General features: G+C 43.3%; 1 protein-coding gene across 1 annotated transcript in view; it reads left to right on the forward strand.

Annotated features, from left to right (window-relative positions):
• Nucleotides 1-14,268, forward strand: part of mep1a (meprin A subunit alpha) — a 47,559-nt gene that overhangs the window by 20,863 nt on the left and 12,428 nt on the right. Inside the window, 9 exon segments of the mRNA XM_033022070.1 lie at nt 2,813-2,987; nt 5,826-5,870; nt 5,873-5,926; nt 5,929-6,015; nt 6,018-6,044; nt 6,145-6,291; nt 9,339-9,377; nt 9,380-9,469; nt 9,472-9,552. Coding sequence (XP_032877961.1) covers nt 2,813-2,987; nt 5,826-5,870; nt 5,873-5,926; nt 5,929-6,015; nt 6,018-6,044; nt 6,145-6,291; nt 9,339-9,377; nt 9,380-9,469; nt 9,472-9,552 — 745 coding nt within the window.

Here is a 14,268-nt window from a genome sequence, read left to right on the forward strand (position 1 = left end):
TAAACTGCTCACCAGAATTCTTTGGCTATTTAAAACCTAACTCTTTGTTTGCCTTCTATAACTTTTTCAAAATGATTTAATAATGGTTGAATGAATTATTTTATTTTTTCCCCCTTAACCCTCTTCATTCTTTGAAGTGCCTTGCTGTGTGTGTACCATTAAGAATTGTTGCTAATACTGTTCAAAAGAACCAGCAATTATTTTAAAGGCTTGTCTAAGCTACAAGTCAGTGTAGTTTGGTTCAGGAGGAGAAGTGGCACTGGGGCCCAAACGTCTGATGAAAATTAAAAGGTAAATGGTTACTTACACTGGCAAGGTAAAGGAAAATGAGAGAGATCAATTGTGTCAAAAAGTAGAAAAATAAGAGATCGATAGGTAAACAGAAAATAAATAATTTAAAAAAAAACATAATACGGTGATGCTAATCCTAATTTCAACTTAATCTCAAATTTCAAAAGCTGATCTTCCAACGTTAACGTTTTTAACATTGATTCCTTGGGTGTTAAAAAAATATGTACAATTTGGATAGGAAAGTTTTAAGGAATAATGGCCAACCAATAATGGTTTTGCTAGGATGGGGCATCTTGGTTGCATAACAAGTTGAGCTGAAATGTGTCCAAGAAAATTATTGGAATTAGTCTATATAGCTAATATGAGAGTATAGTACTGTATATGTATCCATGAGTACTCAATTTCGATGGAATAACTTAAAATGGATGGAAAAACAGATTAGGCAGGTGCTTTAACAATCCCCTCAGTGTGCTGTATCTGTGTATTTCTTTATACCACATAATATGAACAAAATATGGCCCATCAGAAAGGATATGGTCTATATTTATTGAGACACAAGCATACCCCAGGTGGTGCTCCAAACTGGATACTCACTGCCTTTCGATATTATTTTCATCCGTATCCAACAATGCACAATGCCACTTATAGATGAACAGAATTTTGACAAAATCATGAGCTGCTTTATTCACCTCAAGTGAATGTGGCGTACAATTGTGATCAGTTTTATTTAGTTTAACCAAAGTACTTTATGAAGCAATTTTGTTATATACAATAAAACAAATAACCACAATATAGGCCAAATGTTTTTATTACAGTATCTGTACACAACTAAAACTCTGATCTTGTGCTCTTCTCTTCCGTTTTGCGTGGTTTTTCTATTTGCACAAAAACAGTACATGATTGCGCTATGTTTTTTGCCACCTTACTCGCATTCTCGTGCTCAAGTGCAAAAAGTTTTGTTCCGATCGATGGTATATTTTTAAAGTTATTAAGGTTTAAAATCTTTAAAACCACGCATGCGCAGATTGGTCTCTTCTCCTATCAGTCAGCAACATGCAGATGGTCTTCTCTCCTGTCAGTCACTGGATGGCGACGTCCTTCCTGTACCATCGCCGCACTGATTGGCCAGGTCCGCTGTCCAGTCACGGACAGCAACCGCTCGCCCGATGAGGAGAATATAAAGCTGAAGGAGCATAGTGAGCATTACTAATCTCTCCGCCGGTTGGAGATCATCTGCATGCGCCTCCGTGGTGCTGAGTGGCTCGCGCGGCCGAACCCACCGCGTAGCCGTCCATGGTCGCCCAGCTTCGGGCGCCCTTCCGTTCGGCCGCCCCATCCAACCCAGATTTCTATTGTGGCGATCCAAGAGGCATCGGCTCCTGCAGTTGTGAGGCCTCCGGCGATGATCTTTTTCAGCGGTTTTGCATCGCGGCGGCGATGGGCCTTGTGCGAATTTCAAAATCCGCAGAGAAATCTATCTCTCTTTTCCTTTTTTAAAGTATTTTTTTCCTGTGTCATGTCTGGTGGGGAAGGAGGAGGAATAGAGGGAGAGGAGGGGAGAGTGGGGGTGGGAATAGAGGAGAAGGGGGTGGGTTAGTTACAGGTGGGAAAGAGGGAGAGGAGGGCAGTGGGGGAGGTGAAGATGGATAGTGGGGGGGGATTGAGGGAGAGAGGGGGTAGGGAGGGGAACGGGGGGAGTGAGGAGGGAGCAGGGGGGAGGATGAGGAATAAGAGGGAGAAGAGAGTCGAGAGGAGTGAGGGAGGTATGGAGTTGGGAATAGAGGGAGAGGAGGGCCATGGGGAGGTCAGGAGGATAGTGGTGGGGAGATAGGGGGGTATGGAGGCTTGGATTAGAGAACTAGGTGGGCTAGGGAGGGGAGGAGGATTTATGGAAGGTGGCGGGCGTGACTGAGGGTAGGGGCGGTGGGGTGACGATTGGGGAGGGGAGGATGAGAGTGTAAATGGGAGGGAAGTTGAAGAGGGGAGGGGTTGTGAGTGCTGGTGGATCTAGAATGTCGCGCCTGCTCAGTTGGGGGCTATGCGTGAGTGTGTGGAATATTGTGTGGGGGAAACGGTTTCAACGGGGGAACGAGTAAGTGATGCAATATTGCGTTGGGGAGCAGACCCGTTGGGTCTGTACTTAGTCTAGCATGGTATAAAGATTGCACAGTTGCAGCACACCAAGAACCACCTTAGGATAGTTGCAGGCTCTTCTCTTACAGATCCTAGTGAAACCATTGACACCAAATTAAATGTATGTTGACCATGACTGATTGTGGTAGTTCTGATGGTACCTGGTAGCAATTCCTGGAAATTCTGCTGCATATTTTTATCATTACATGTATATGAAATTGTACCATGTTTCTGATTGGCTAAACAACTAAAGTAGATGTGATCCTATTTAAAGTGGCAGCATAGTTGAAAATGTTCTGCACTGATCTAATCAAAAGTACCCACTTGATTCTGATTTAATGTTTTTCTCTTTATACGTAATTTACTGAAAATGGCCTTCATTGAACAGTGCTGGTCTTCTGTTGGTGACCAACACAGTGGTCAAGAAGTGTCCATTGGTGAACGGTGTGACACAAAAGCCATTGTTGAGCATGAACTTCTGCATGCACTAGGATTCTACCATGAGCAGTCAAGAACAGACCGTGATGATTATGTTAATATTTGGTGGAATGAAATTATTCAAGGTAAGATTTCAATTTAACAATTCTGCAGACAAATTGTGTATTTTGGAGGGTACAATGACTCAGAGCACAAGGGATTCGGGGTTGAATTCAACCTTTGGACATCTTTTCCATGAGCTTGTGGGTTTCCTCTTATTCCATCCAAAATCATATTTCAACATACTACAAGTAAGTTGATTAACTCATGCTAATGACCTCTTAGTGCAGGGTAATAGTAATAAAAAAAAGTATTACAGGGCTGTTGAGGATTATGTATAAGTGAGAATAATTGCACATGTGCCAGGTAATAAAGAGAGAGGGATGAGACTAATAGGATTGCTACCATATAACCATATTGAATCCTTTATTTGTCATTCAGACCTTTCGGTCTGAACGAAATGCTGTTGCCTGCAGCCATACATGTAATAATAACAAACACATAAACACAAATTAACATCCACCACAGTGAGTTCACCAAAACACCTCCTCACTGTGATGGAGGCAAAAGTCTTAGAGTTACTGTCTCTTCCCTCCTCTTCTCCCTCTGCGCCGAGGCGATACCCCACCGGGCGTGGTAAGTCATTCCGCGTGTTCAAGCTCCGCGGCCCGGGGGGTGGTCAAAGCTGCCCGCAGCTGTTGCAACGGGTGCTCCGGAAACAGGCACCAGCCTGTGACCTGCGAGCTCCTGACATTGTCCTCCATTGGCCCGCGGCCGAGCCCCGGATCCAGGTCGCCAGCCGCCTCAGCCGCCGTAGCACCCGTCTCCGCTCCGCACCGGGCCCCCACAAGGCAGCGTCTCAGCCCCGCACCGGGCTGCACCCCGATGGAAGCACCTTCCACGCCGGGAGCCGGTCCGCCCGCACGGCAGCGTCTCAGCCCCGCACCAGGCTGCTCACACGGGAGCGCCTTATCCAGCCAGTAGCCGTGCCGGCCGCAAGGGAGTGTCTCATCCCGCACCGTTCGCACCTCACCGGAGTCGCCGAGTCTGTGCCGCTACCCGGACGTCGTCCACAGCTCGAAGACGGCCAGCCTCGCGTTGGTGAGTCCTGTCTGTCTCTACCTCCGGACCCTCGAGGTCGGTCGCAGGTTGGAGCCGCCAGCTCCCATTAGGCCTCATCGCAGACGGGGGAAGAGAAGGGGGATACGACAAAAGAGTCGCATTCCCCCCGAGGTGAGAGACAGAAAGCTCTGCTTCACCCTCCCCCCACACACATAACACCACCTATACACCAAAAAATGTACTAAACTAGACAAAAAAAAAACAACAATAAAGAAGTAACAGACAGACTGCAGGCGAGCCGCAGCTGTATCACTAACAATTACAGCACGGAAACAGGCCATCTCGGCCCTACAAGTCCGTGCCGAACAATTATTTTCCCTTAGTCCCACCTGCCTGCACTCATACCATAACCTCCATTCCCTTCTCAATATGCCATCATGCCCTTCTCATCCATATGCCAGGAGAGTCAGAGTACAGAAGAGAGATCGAGCAACTGTCCATATGGTGCCAGCGCAATAACCTGGCCCTCAACACCAGCAAACCAAGGAACTGATTGTGGACTTTGGAAGGAGTAGGAGGGGGACCCACAGCCCCATTTATATCAACGGGTCGATGGTTGAAAGGGTCAAGAGCCTTCAAATTCCTGGGCGTGCACATCTCTGAAGATCTTTCCTGGTCCGAGAACACTAATGCAATCATCAAAAAAGCACATCAGCGCCTCTACTTCCTGAGAAGATTACGGAGAGTCGGATTGTCAAGGAAGACTCTCTCTAACTTCTACAGGTGCACAGTCGAGAGCATGCTGACCGGTTGCATCGTGGCTTGGTTCGGCAATTTGAGCGCCCTGGAGAGGAAAAGACTACAAAAAGTAGTAACACTGCCCAGTCCATCATCGGCTCTGACCTTCCTTCCATCGAGGGGATTTATCGCAGTCGCTGCCTCAAAAGGCTGGCAGTATCATCAAAGACCCCACACCATCCTGGCCACACACTCATCTCCCTGCTACCTTCAGGTAGAAGGTACAGGAGCCTGAAGACTGCAACAACCAGGTTCAGGAATAGTTACTTCCCCTCAGCCATCAGGCTATTAAACCTGGCTCGGACAAAACTCTGATTATTACCAACCACTTTCTGTTATTTGCACTATCAGTTTATTTATTCATGTGTGTATATATTTATATCATGGTATATGGACACATTTATCTGTTTTGTAGTAAATGCCTACTATTTTCTGTGTGCTTAAGCAAAGCAAGAATTTCATTGTCCTATACAGGGACACATGACAATAAACTCACTTGAACTTGAACTTGCCTATCCAATTTATTTTTTAATGATACCATCGAACCTGCCTCCACCACTTCCACTGGAAGCTCATTCCACAACCGCTACCACTCTCTGAGTAAAGAAGTTCCCCTCATGTTACCCTAAACTTCTGTCCCTTAATTCTGAAGTCATGTCCTCTTGTTTGAATCTTCCCTATTCTCAAAGGGAAAAGCTTGTCCACATCAACTCTGTCTATCCCTCTCATCATTTTAAAGACCTCTATCAAGTCCCCCCTTAACCTTCTGCACTCCAAAGAATGGAACAATTGGGAACAGTTACAATTGGAAACAGTTACCCTGGGAACAAATTGGTCAAATGGCCTTTGTTGTTTTATTATAGGACTACAACATTATAATTCCTCTTAAATTGATCTTTTAATGCCTATTGGTTGCAGGGAAGAACGCGATTGCTTGATTACAGCTGCCTGAGCAATAGTTTGAAAAAAGTTATAATCTAACAAAGTAAATTTTGACATTGAATCTAATTATGTACATAAATTGTCCACTACAGCTGCATATCAACTGTTATACTTTTATTTAGGTATGGAGCACAATTTTGTTGTTTATAATGATGACCTAATTACTGACCGAATACTCCTTATGACTATGAATCTGTGATGCATTATGCGCCATTCTCCTTCAATAAAATGATAGTTTGCCAACCATCACTACAAAGATACCAGCTTTTGATGATATCATTGGACAACGTTTGGACTTCAGTGCTATTGATTGCTGAGGTTAAATCGGATGTATAATTGCAGTAAGTTCAGTTTTTAATCTTTTCCATTTGATGAATGAGTACTCTTCAGTGAGTTCAGTATTGATTATTTAAAATAATGTTATACAAACCCTTTCCTCAGCTTCCACTCTCACACTGTTGGATCAGTGCGCATTTGAGTTCATTAATATCTGTGGCATGATACAGGGGGAACATGAAGATGCTGATTGGAAACATGTGCAGAGCAGGCCTGGAAATGAGGATCATACTGTAACTGGGAAATGTAGAGGTGAGTACACACCCCACCAATGCCTCAATGTACCACTAGTGCCTGTTATTCTCCTAATCCCCATTCAGTTCCTTGAGAGAGACACAAAATGCTGGAGTAACTCAGCGGGACAGGCAGCATCTCTGGAGAGAAGGAATGGGTGACATTTCGGGTCGAGACCCTTCGTCAGACTTCAGTCTGAAGAATCTGGTTGACATCTCTCTACCCACCTTACCAAATTCTTTAATTACCTTTGCGTCAGAGCAATAACCATATAACCATATAACAATTACAGCACGGAAACAGGCCATCTCGACCCCTCTAGTCCGTGCCGAACACATAATCTCCCCTAGTCCCATATACCTGCGCTCAGACCATAACCCTCCATTCCTTTCCCATCCATATAACTATCCAATTTATTTTAAATGATAAAAACGAACCTGCCTCCACCACCTTCACTGGAAGCTCATTCCACACAGCTACCACTCTCTGAGTAAAGAAGTTCCCCCTCATGTTACCCCTAAACTTCAGTCCCTTAATTCTCAAGTCATGTCCCCTTGTTTGAATCTTCCCTACTCTCATGGGAAAAGCTTTTCCACGTCAACTCTGTCTATCCCTCTCATCATTTTAAAAACCTCTATCAAGTCCCCCCTTAACCTTCTGCGCTCCAAAGAATAAAGCCCTAACTTGTTCAACCTTTCTCTGTAACTTAGTTGCTGAAACCCAGGCAACATTCTTGTAAATCTCCTCTGTACTCTCTCTATTTTGTTGACATCCTTCCTATAATTAGGCGACCAAAATTGTACACCATACTCCAGAATTGGCCTCACCAATGCCTTGTACATTTTAACATTACATCCCAACTTCTATACTCAATGCTCTGATTTATAAAGGCCAGCACACCAAAAGCTTTCTTTACCACCCTATCTACATGAGATTCCACTTTCAGGGAACTGTGCACAGTTATTCCCAGATCCCTCTGTTCACCTACATTCTTCAATTCCCTACCATTTACCATGTACGTCCTATTTTGATTTGTCCTGCCAAGATGTAGCACCTCACACTTATCAGCATTAAACTCCATCTGCCATCTCTCAGCCCACTCTTCCAACTGGCATATGATTTACTTTGAGAACTGCTGTTGATAGTTACAATTAAATTACTTGATATTGGACACATACCAGCAATCATAAAGATAGGTTTGAATCTTGAAACTATAATATGATTCAGTCACCAGAAAAAACAATAGAATAACATATTTTTTTCGAGCCTGATATCAAATGATATTCAATCTTGAAATATAAATAGCAGATAGAGAAATCTATGTACTGATGAATAAATATTTTGTTCAATTCCAAATAAAAGATAATAATAAAAGGACTGAAGAATTATTTTGCGGTACAATAAAACTTAACAGGTCTGAGATGTTATCATGTTTTGAACTTAGTATCTAAGTATGTCCATGAGCGTTGAAATTAAAGAACTTGGCTTACTTATTAAAAACTTTGTTTAACGATGCTAATCTGAAATGTTTGAAGAACCCTTGAACATTGTATAAACATCAGCATTTTATTCAATTCATTCTACATGACCTTTGAACCCCATGCCGGGAAAAGACTCTTTACAATTATTTTTGATCTGGCCCTACTCCCAAATATTCTTGAGGGCCAAGAGCTACTCTTCCTCACCTACCCCTCTCCTCTTTATCCTTGGTCCTGTCATCTGCTGACTTGGGATCACTTAACCATGGGTTGCTTTTCGATTCAAGAGAATATTTTGGACTTTGTAATAAAAGGTGTTGCACAGTTGTGTACTAATTAGGCAGGAGTCCATATATCCTCATCGACCGGTTTCTTACTCCGTCAATAACTCTCTGTAACCCTGACTAAGCTTGGATCTTCGGCCAAGTTAGCTGATTGTGGCTCCGAACTATTTGTGTGACTGAATGCTGGGCGTGAGGTTAAGGCTGAGTATGAGGTCAGGAAGTCCAGAAAAAAATGGGTTTGAGCTTAGGACAGCCCATGTTCAAGCTCAAGACACCCAGTGAAGGCCTGATGAACTGACTGAGGTCGATGCTGTTTGGATTACCAGCAGCCGAGGCCATCCATGGACACAATGGCTGAAAAACCCAAATGGGGAATTGTTCTATGTACAACTCAACATATAGCAAAGGGCCCCATTGGATTAACAGGGAGACAATTGGGATACATGAGAATGGTCACCAAAACCCCTTTGCCTATCTTCCAGTAAGGAAACCCAGCAAATTATTTAGTTTGGAGATTCAGCACAGAAAAGGCCCTTCGCCCACCAAGTCCGTTCCAACCAGCAATTCCCGCACACTAATGTTACAGACTAGGGATAATTACACAATTTATATTTATACCAAGCCGATTAGTTTACAAACCTGTACATCTTTGGAATGTGGGAGGAATAGATTGGGTAGATGCATTGTTGGCCGGTGGGAGTGAGTTGGGCCGAAGGGCCTGTTTCCACACTGTTTCACTCTATGACTCTATGAAACCGAAGATTTTGTTGAAAACTCACACAGGTGAAGGGGAGAAGGTACAAACTCTGTAGGATCATCCCTAGTGTTTGCAAGCGCTGTAAGGCAGCAACTCTATCGCAGTGCTACCGTGCTATTACCTTTGTTTTATTTTATTTTTAAATCAGAATAAAGTTTTTTTTTAAGTATAACCGGTATAACAACATTAAGTTAGTCAAGCATTTTCTGGCAGATATCTACTCTATATTATTCTCAGCTATTTAAATATTATTAAATTATGCAGAGCTCCTGTTATGTTCTATCCAGTGGGAAATAAATGGTCAGCATAGTCTTCAATTAAATTGCAGCAGTTATTTATTTAATTTTAGATTAAGGACTTGATTTAAAGCATGCTTTATCCATTTAGTATAGACATGTGTAACATGAATTGCCCTTTCTCTTGCCATTGGCATTTTTGTATATGAATTTGTCATATTGCTGTAACACAGTAAATCATACATTTGTTAAACTATATTAAAAAATGCTTTCACTTTCATCAGTCGCTAACATATTATTCACATTTTAGATGCTGGATACTTCATGTACTTTGATACTCAGAATGGTAAAATGGTCAAACTGCTATTCTGGAGTCCAGGATCCTATACCCTAAAAGGACTGAGCAGTGTCTTCAGTTTTTCTATAAAATGACAGGCAGTCCATGGATAAACTCACTGTATGGATGAAAATAGATGATGGAACTGGAGCTGTTAGAAAATTAGTTAAAATGAAAACATTTCAAGGTATGTACTTTCAATGTAGATAAGACAATATATGCTACAACATTATGCCCCAACAAAAGTGAAGCTCTGGATAGGGTAAAGGGTGACATAATGAATGAATGTTGGAGAGCTCTTTCAGTAAATGCAGCATTTACAGGTGGGGGACCGGCATTCTCGCAGGCATGTTTGCTACTGCGACACAGGTGGTTTTAAACTAAATAAGGGGAGGTGTCAAATGGGATAGTCAGGACGGAGTTAAAGGAAAGGGAGTAAAGGGATAGTTAATGACCCAGAAGTAACGGGAAAGAAAGACTCACAAAGGGATAGGAGAATATGCCCAAGTGCAGTAGGGGATCGATGTGAATGGTGAGTGCGTAAGGAATAAAAGTACTGTATTTAATATGCGAAGTATAAGAAGTAAAGTAGATGAGCTTGAGGCTCGATAGAGGTTGGTAGATATGACATTGTGGGGATTACCGAGACGTGGCTGCAGGAGGATCTGGGTCTGGAACTTAATTCAATGTTATACTCCTATAGAAGGACAGGCAGGGGGCAGAGGGAGGGGATTAGCTCTTCTGGTGAGGGATGGAATTCAGTCCCTTGCGAGGGAAGACATAAGGACTGATGAGGTAGAGTCCTTGGATTGAGTGAGGAATTGCAAAGGCAAGAAGACACTAATTGGTGTTATCTACAGACCCCCAAATAGTAGCCCGAGTGTAGGGTGTAAGTTGCAGCAGCGAGGTAAAACATGGCATGTAACAAAGGTAATGCCACTGTGGTGATGGGGAGTTTCAATATGCAGGTAGAACTGGGAAATCAGGTTGGTTAGGACCCCAAGAAGAGAGTTTGTCGAGTGCCTCCGAGATGGATTCTTAGAGCAGCTTGTAATGGAGCAACCAGAGAAAAGGCATTCTGGATTAGTATTGTCCAATGAACCAAATTTGATATAGAACTCAAGGTAAGGAACCCCTTGGAGGTAGTGATCATAATATGATTAGTTATAATCTGAAATTTGAGAAGGAGAAGGTTAAATCGGAATGCAAAGTGGACTATGAAGGCATGAGAGAGGAGCTGGCCAAGGTAGACTGGAAAGGGATACTAACAGGAATGACAGTGGAACAGCAATGGCAGGTTTTTCTGGGCATAACCCGGAAGACACAGGATCATTTCATTCCAATAAGAAGAAATTCTAAGGGAAGTAGAAGGCAACCATGGCTGACAAGAGAAGTTAGGGATAGAATAAAACTAAAAGAAAGATGTATAACACAGCAAAGAGTAGCCGGAAGCCAGTGGATTAGGAAACTTTCATAGGACAACAGAAGGAAACGAAATAGGCAATAGGGGCTGAAAAGATGAAGTACGAAGGGAAGCTGGCCAGGAATATAAAGAAGGACAGTAAAAGCTTCTTTAGATATGTTAAGGGAAAAATAAGAGCAAAGTCAAATGTGGGTCCTTTGAAGGCAGACACGGGTGAAATTATTATGGGGCACAAGGAAATGGCAGAAGAGTTGAACAGGTACTTCATAGAATCATAGAATCATAGAAAGTAGGTGCGAGAGTAGACCACCAGGTCCGTCGAGCCCGCACCGCCATTCACTCATGGCTGAACACTAAACAGACACACTTACCCACAAACAGTAGACACAAGACACAGAACAACAAGACCACTACCCTCCCCTCTATACCGCTATCACCCCTCTCCACCCCAAGAACCGCGTGATCTCCTGGGGGAGGCAAAAAACCGGATGAAAAAACCCAGGTCCAATTCGGGAAAAAAATCCGGGAAATTCCTCTCCGACCCCAATCGCAGGCGATCGACACTTGTCCAGGAGATCACTCAGGTCTACTATACTAACCATACCTAGGTCCATATCCTGCCCTCTCCCCGTAGCCCCTTATCCCCTTGGCAGCTAAAAAACCATCTATTTTTGACTTAATATATTTACGTTTCTGCTTCCACTGCTCCCTGGGGCAGTGAATTCCACAAACTACCACCCTCTGGGTGAGAAGTTCTTCCTCATCTCAGTTTTAAAAGAGCCCCCCCTCACTCTGCAACTATGTCCCCTAGTTCTAGCCTCCCCGATCATTGGGAACTCCTCGGTGCATCCACCCGATCAAGGCCCCTCACATCTATACGTTTCAATGAGATCGCCTCTCATTCTTCTAAACTCCAAAGAGTAGAGTCCCAGCTTACTAACCTTTCCTCATATGTCAATCCCCTCATTGCAGGAAGTAATCTTGTAACCTTCGCTGCACTGCCTCCAGGGCTAGTACAGATCCTTTCTTAAGTATGGACCCCAGAACTGTACACAGTATTCCAAATGTGGTCTCATAATACCGGTGTACAGCTGCAGCAAGACCTCCGTGTTTTATACTCAATCCCCCTAGCAATAAAGGCCAAAACTCCATTGGCCTTCCTGATTGCTTGCTGCACCTGCATACTGACTTTTAGTGATTCATGTACTAATACCCCTAGATTCCCTTGCGTTGCATTACAACGCAGCTCCGCCTCATTTAGAAAATAACTTGCCCTATCATTTTTTTCCCCAAAGTGAATGACTTCACATTTATTAGTATTAAATTTCATCTGCCAAGTTGTTGCCCACTCACCTAGCTTATATATATCCTTTTGCAGACTCTTCCTATCCTCCTCATCCCCTACTTTCCCTCCCATTTTGTATCGTCCGCAAATTTTGATATATTACACTTGGTTCCCTCCTCCAATCATTTATATAAATTGTGAACAACTGGGGTCCCAGCACCGACCCTTGCGGAACCCCGCTAGTACCGGTGCCATCCCGAGTATGAACCATTATATCCCCACTCTCTGCTTCCTATTCGTTAGCCAATCCGCTACCCATGCTAATATATTACCCCCAATCCCACATTTTTTATTTTTAGCAATAGTCTCTTATGTGGCACCTTGTCAAAAGCCTTTTGGAAGTCCAAGTATACCACATCCACCGGTTCCCCTTTATCCACCCGGCTTGTTACTTCCTCAAAGAATTCGAGCAGATTCGTTAAACACGATTTCCCCTTCACAAAACATGCTGGTTCTGTCTGATGAAGTCATGTTTATCCAAGTGGCCCGTTAGTGATTCTTTAATAATTGTCTCCAACATTTTACCCACCACCGATGTTAGACTAACCGGTCTATAGTTACCCGCCTTCTGTTACTTCCTTTTTTAAATATAGGTGTTACATTGGCCATTTTCCAATCCACTGGGACCGTTCCTCTGCCTCCAGGGAGTTTTTGGAAAATTATCACCAATGCATCCACAATCCCCACTGCTATCTCCCTCAAGACCCTTGGATGTAATCCATCAGGCCCAGGGGATTTATCCTCCTTCAGTCCCATTAATTTCCCTAATACCACCTCCTTGGTGATCTTAATAGTAGTTAGCTCCTCCATTCCTACCGCCTCCTGTTTATCCAGCGTTGGAATATTTTTGTGTCTTCTATGGTGAAGACTGATACAAAATACTCGTTTAATGCCTTTGCCATTTCCATGTTCCCCACCAACACTCTCCATCTCACCCTCCAATGGACCAACGTTCACCTTAGCCACCCTTTTTCTTCTTATATAGCTATAAAACTCTTACTATTAGTTTTTATGTTGTTCGCTAAATTCCTTTCATAGCCTATTTTCCCGTCTTAATTAATCTCTTAGTTACTTTTTGCTGACCTTTAAATGCTTCCCAATCCTCTACCCTCCCACTACCTCTGGCTACCTTATATGCCCTTGCCTTCAGCCGAATACTATCCTTTATAGCTTTACTGAGCCATGGCTGACTGTTCTTACCCTTACCCCTTTTTTTCTTCATAGGAATAAATTTATCTTGAAGGTTATACAGTAGACCTTTAAACGTACACCACTGCTCATGTACCGTCTTATTCTTGAGTCTGCTATCCCAGTCAACTTTGATCAGCTCAGTCCTCATACCTTCATAATCCCCCTTATTTAGACTAAGCACCCTAGCCTGAGTTTCAACCTGCTCCCCTTCTATTTGAATATGGAATTCGACCATATTGTGGTCACTTGTTCCCAACGAGTCCCTAACTATGACATTTTTAATTAATCCTGCTTCATTACACAGGACCAGATCTAAGATTGCCTCCCCCCTTGTTGGTTCCGTGACATACTGTTCTAGGAACCCGTCTCTAATACATTCTATAAACTCTTCCTCTAGTCTACCCTGCCCAGATCTGTCTTCACTAAGGAAGACACAAACAATCTCCCAGAAGTACTGGAGGACAGATGATCTAAGGCGATCGAGGAACTGAAAGAAATTGTCATTAGGTGAGATACTATTGGGTAGGCTAATGGGACTAAAGGATGATAAATCCCCGGGGCCTGATGGACTGCATCCCAGGGTCCTCAGGGAGGTGGCTCTAGAAATAGTGGACGCATTGGTGATCATTTTCCAATGTTCAATAGATTCAGGGTCAGTTCCTGTGGATTTGAGGATAGCTAATGTTATCCCACTTTCAAGAAAGCGAGAGAGAAAAACAGGGAATTACAGACCAGTTAGCCTGACTTCGGTGGTGGGAAAGATGCTGGAGTCCATTATTAAAGAGGTAATAATGGGGCATTTGGATAGCAGTAAAATGATTAGTCCAAGTCACATGGATTTATGAAAGGAAAATCATGCTTGACTAATCTTCTGGAATTTTTTGAGGATGTGACAAGTAAAATGGATGAAGGGGAGCCAGTGGATGTAGTGTATCTAGACTTTC

This window comes from Amblyraja radiata, chromosome 5 (assembly GCF_010909765.2).
Source record: "Amblyraja radiata isolate CabotCenter1 chromosome 5, sAmbRad1.1.pri, whole genome shotgun sequence".
Classification (NCBI taxonomy): domain Eukaryota; kingdom Metazoa; phylum Chordata; class Chondrichthyes; order Rajiformes; family Rajidae; genus Amblyraja; species Amblyraja radiata.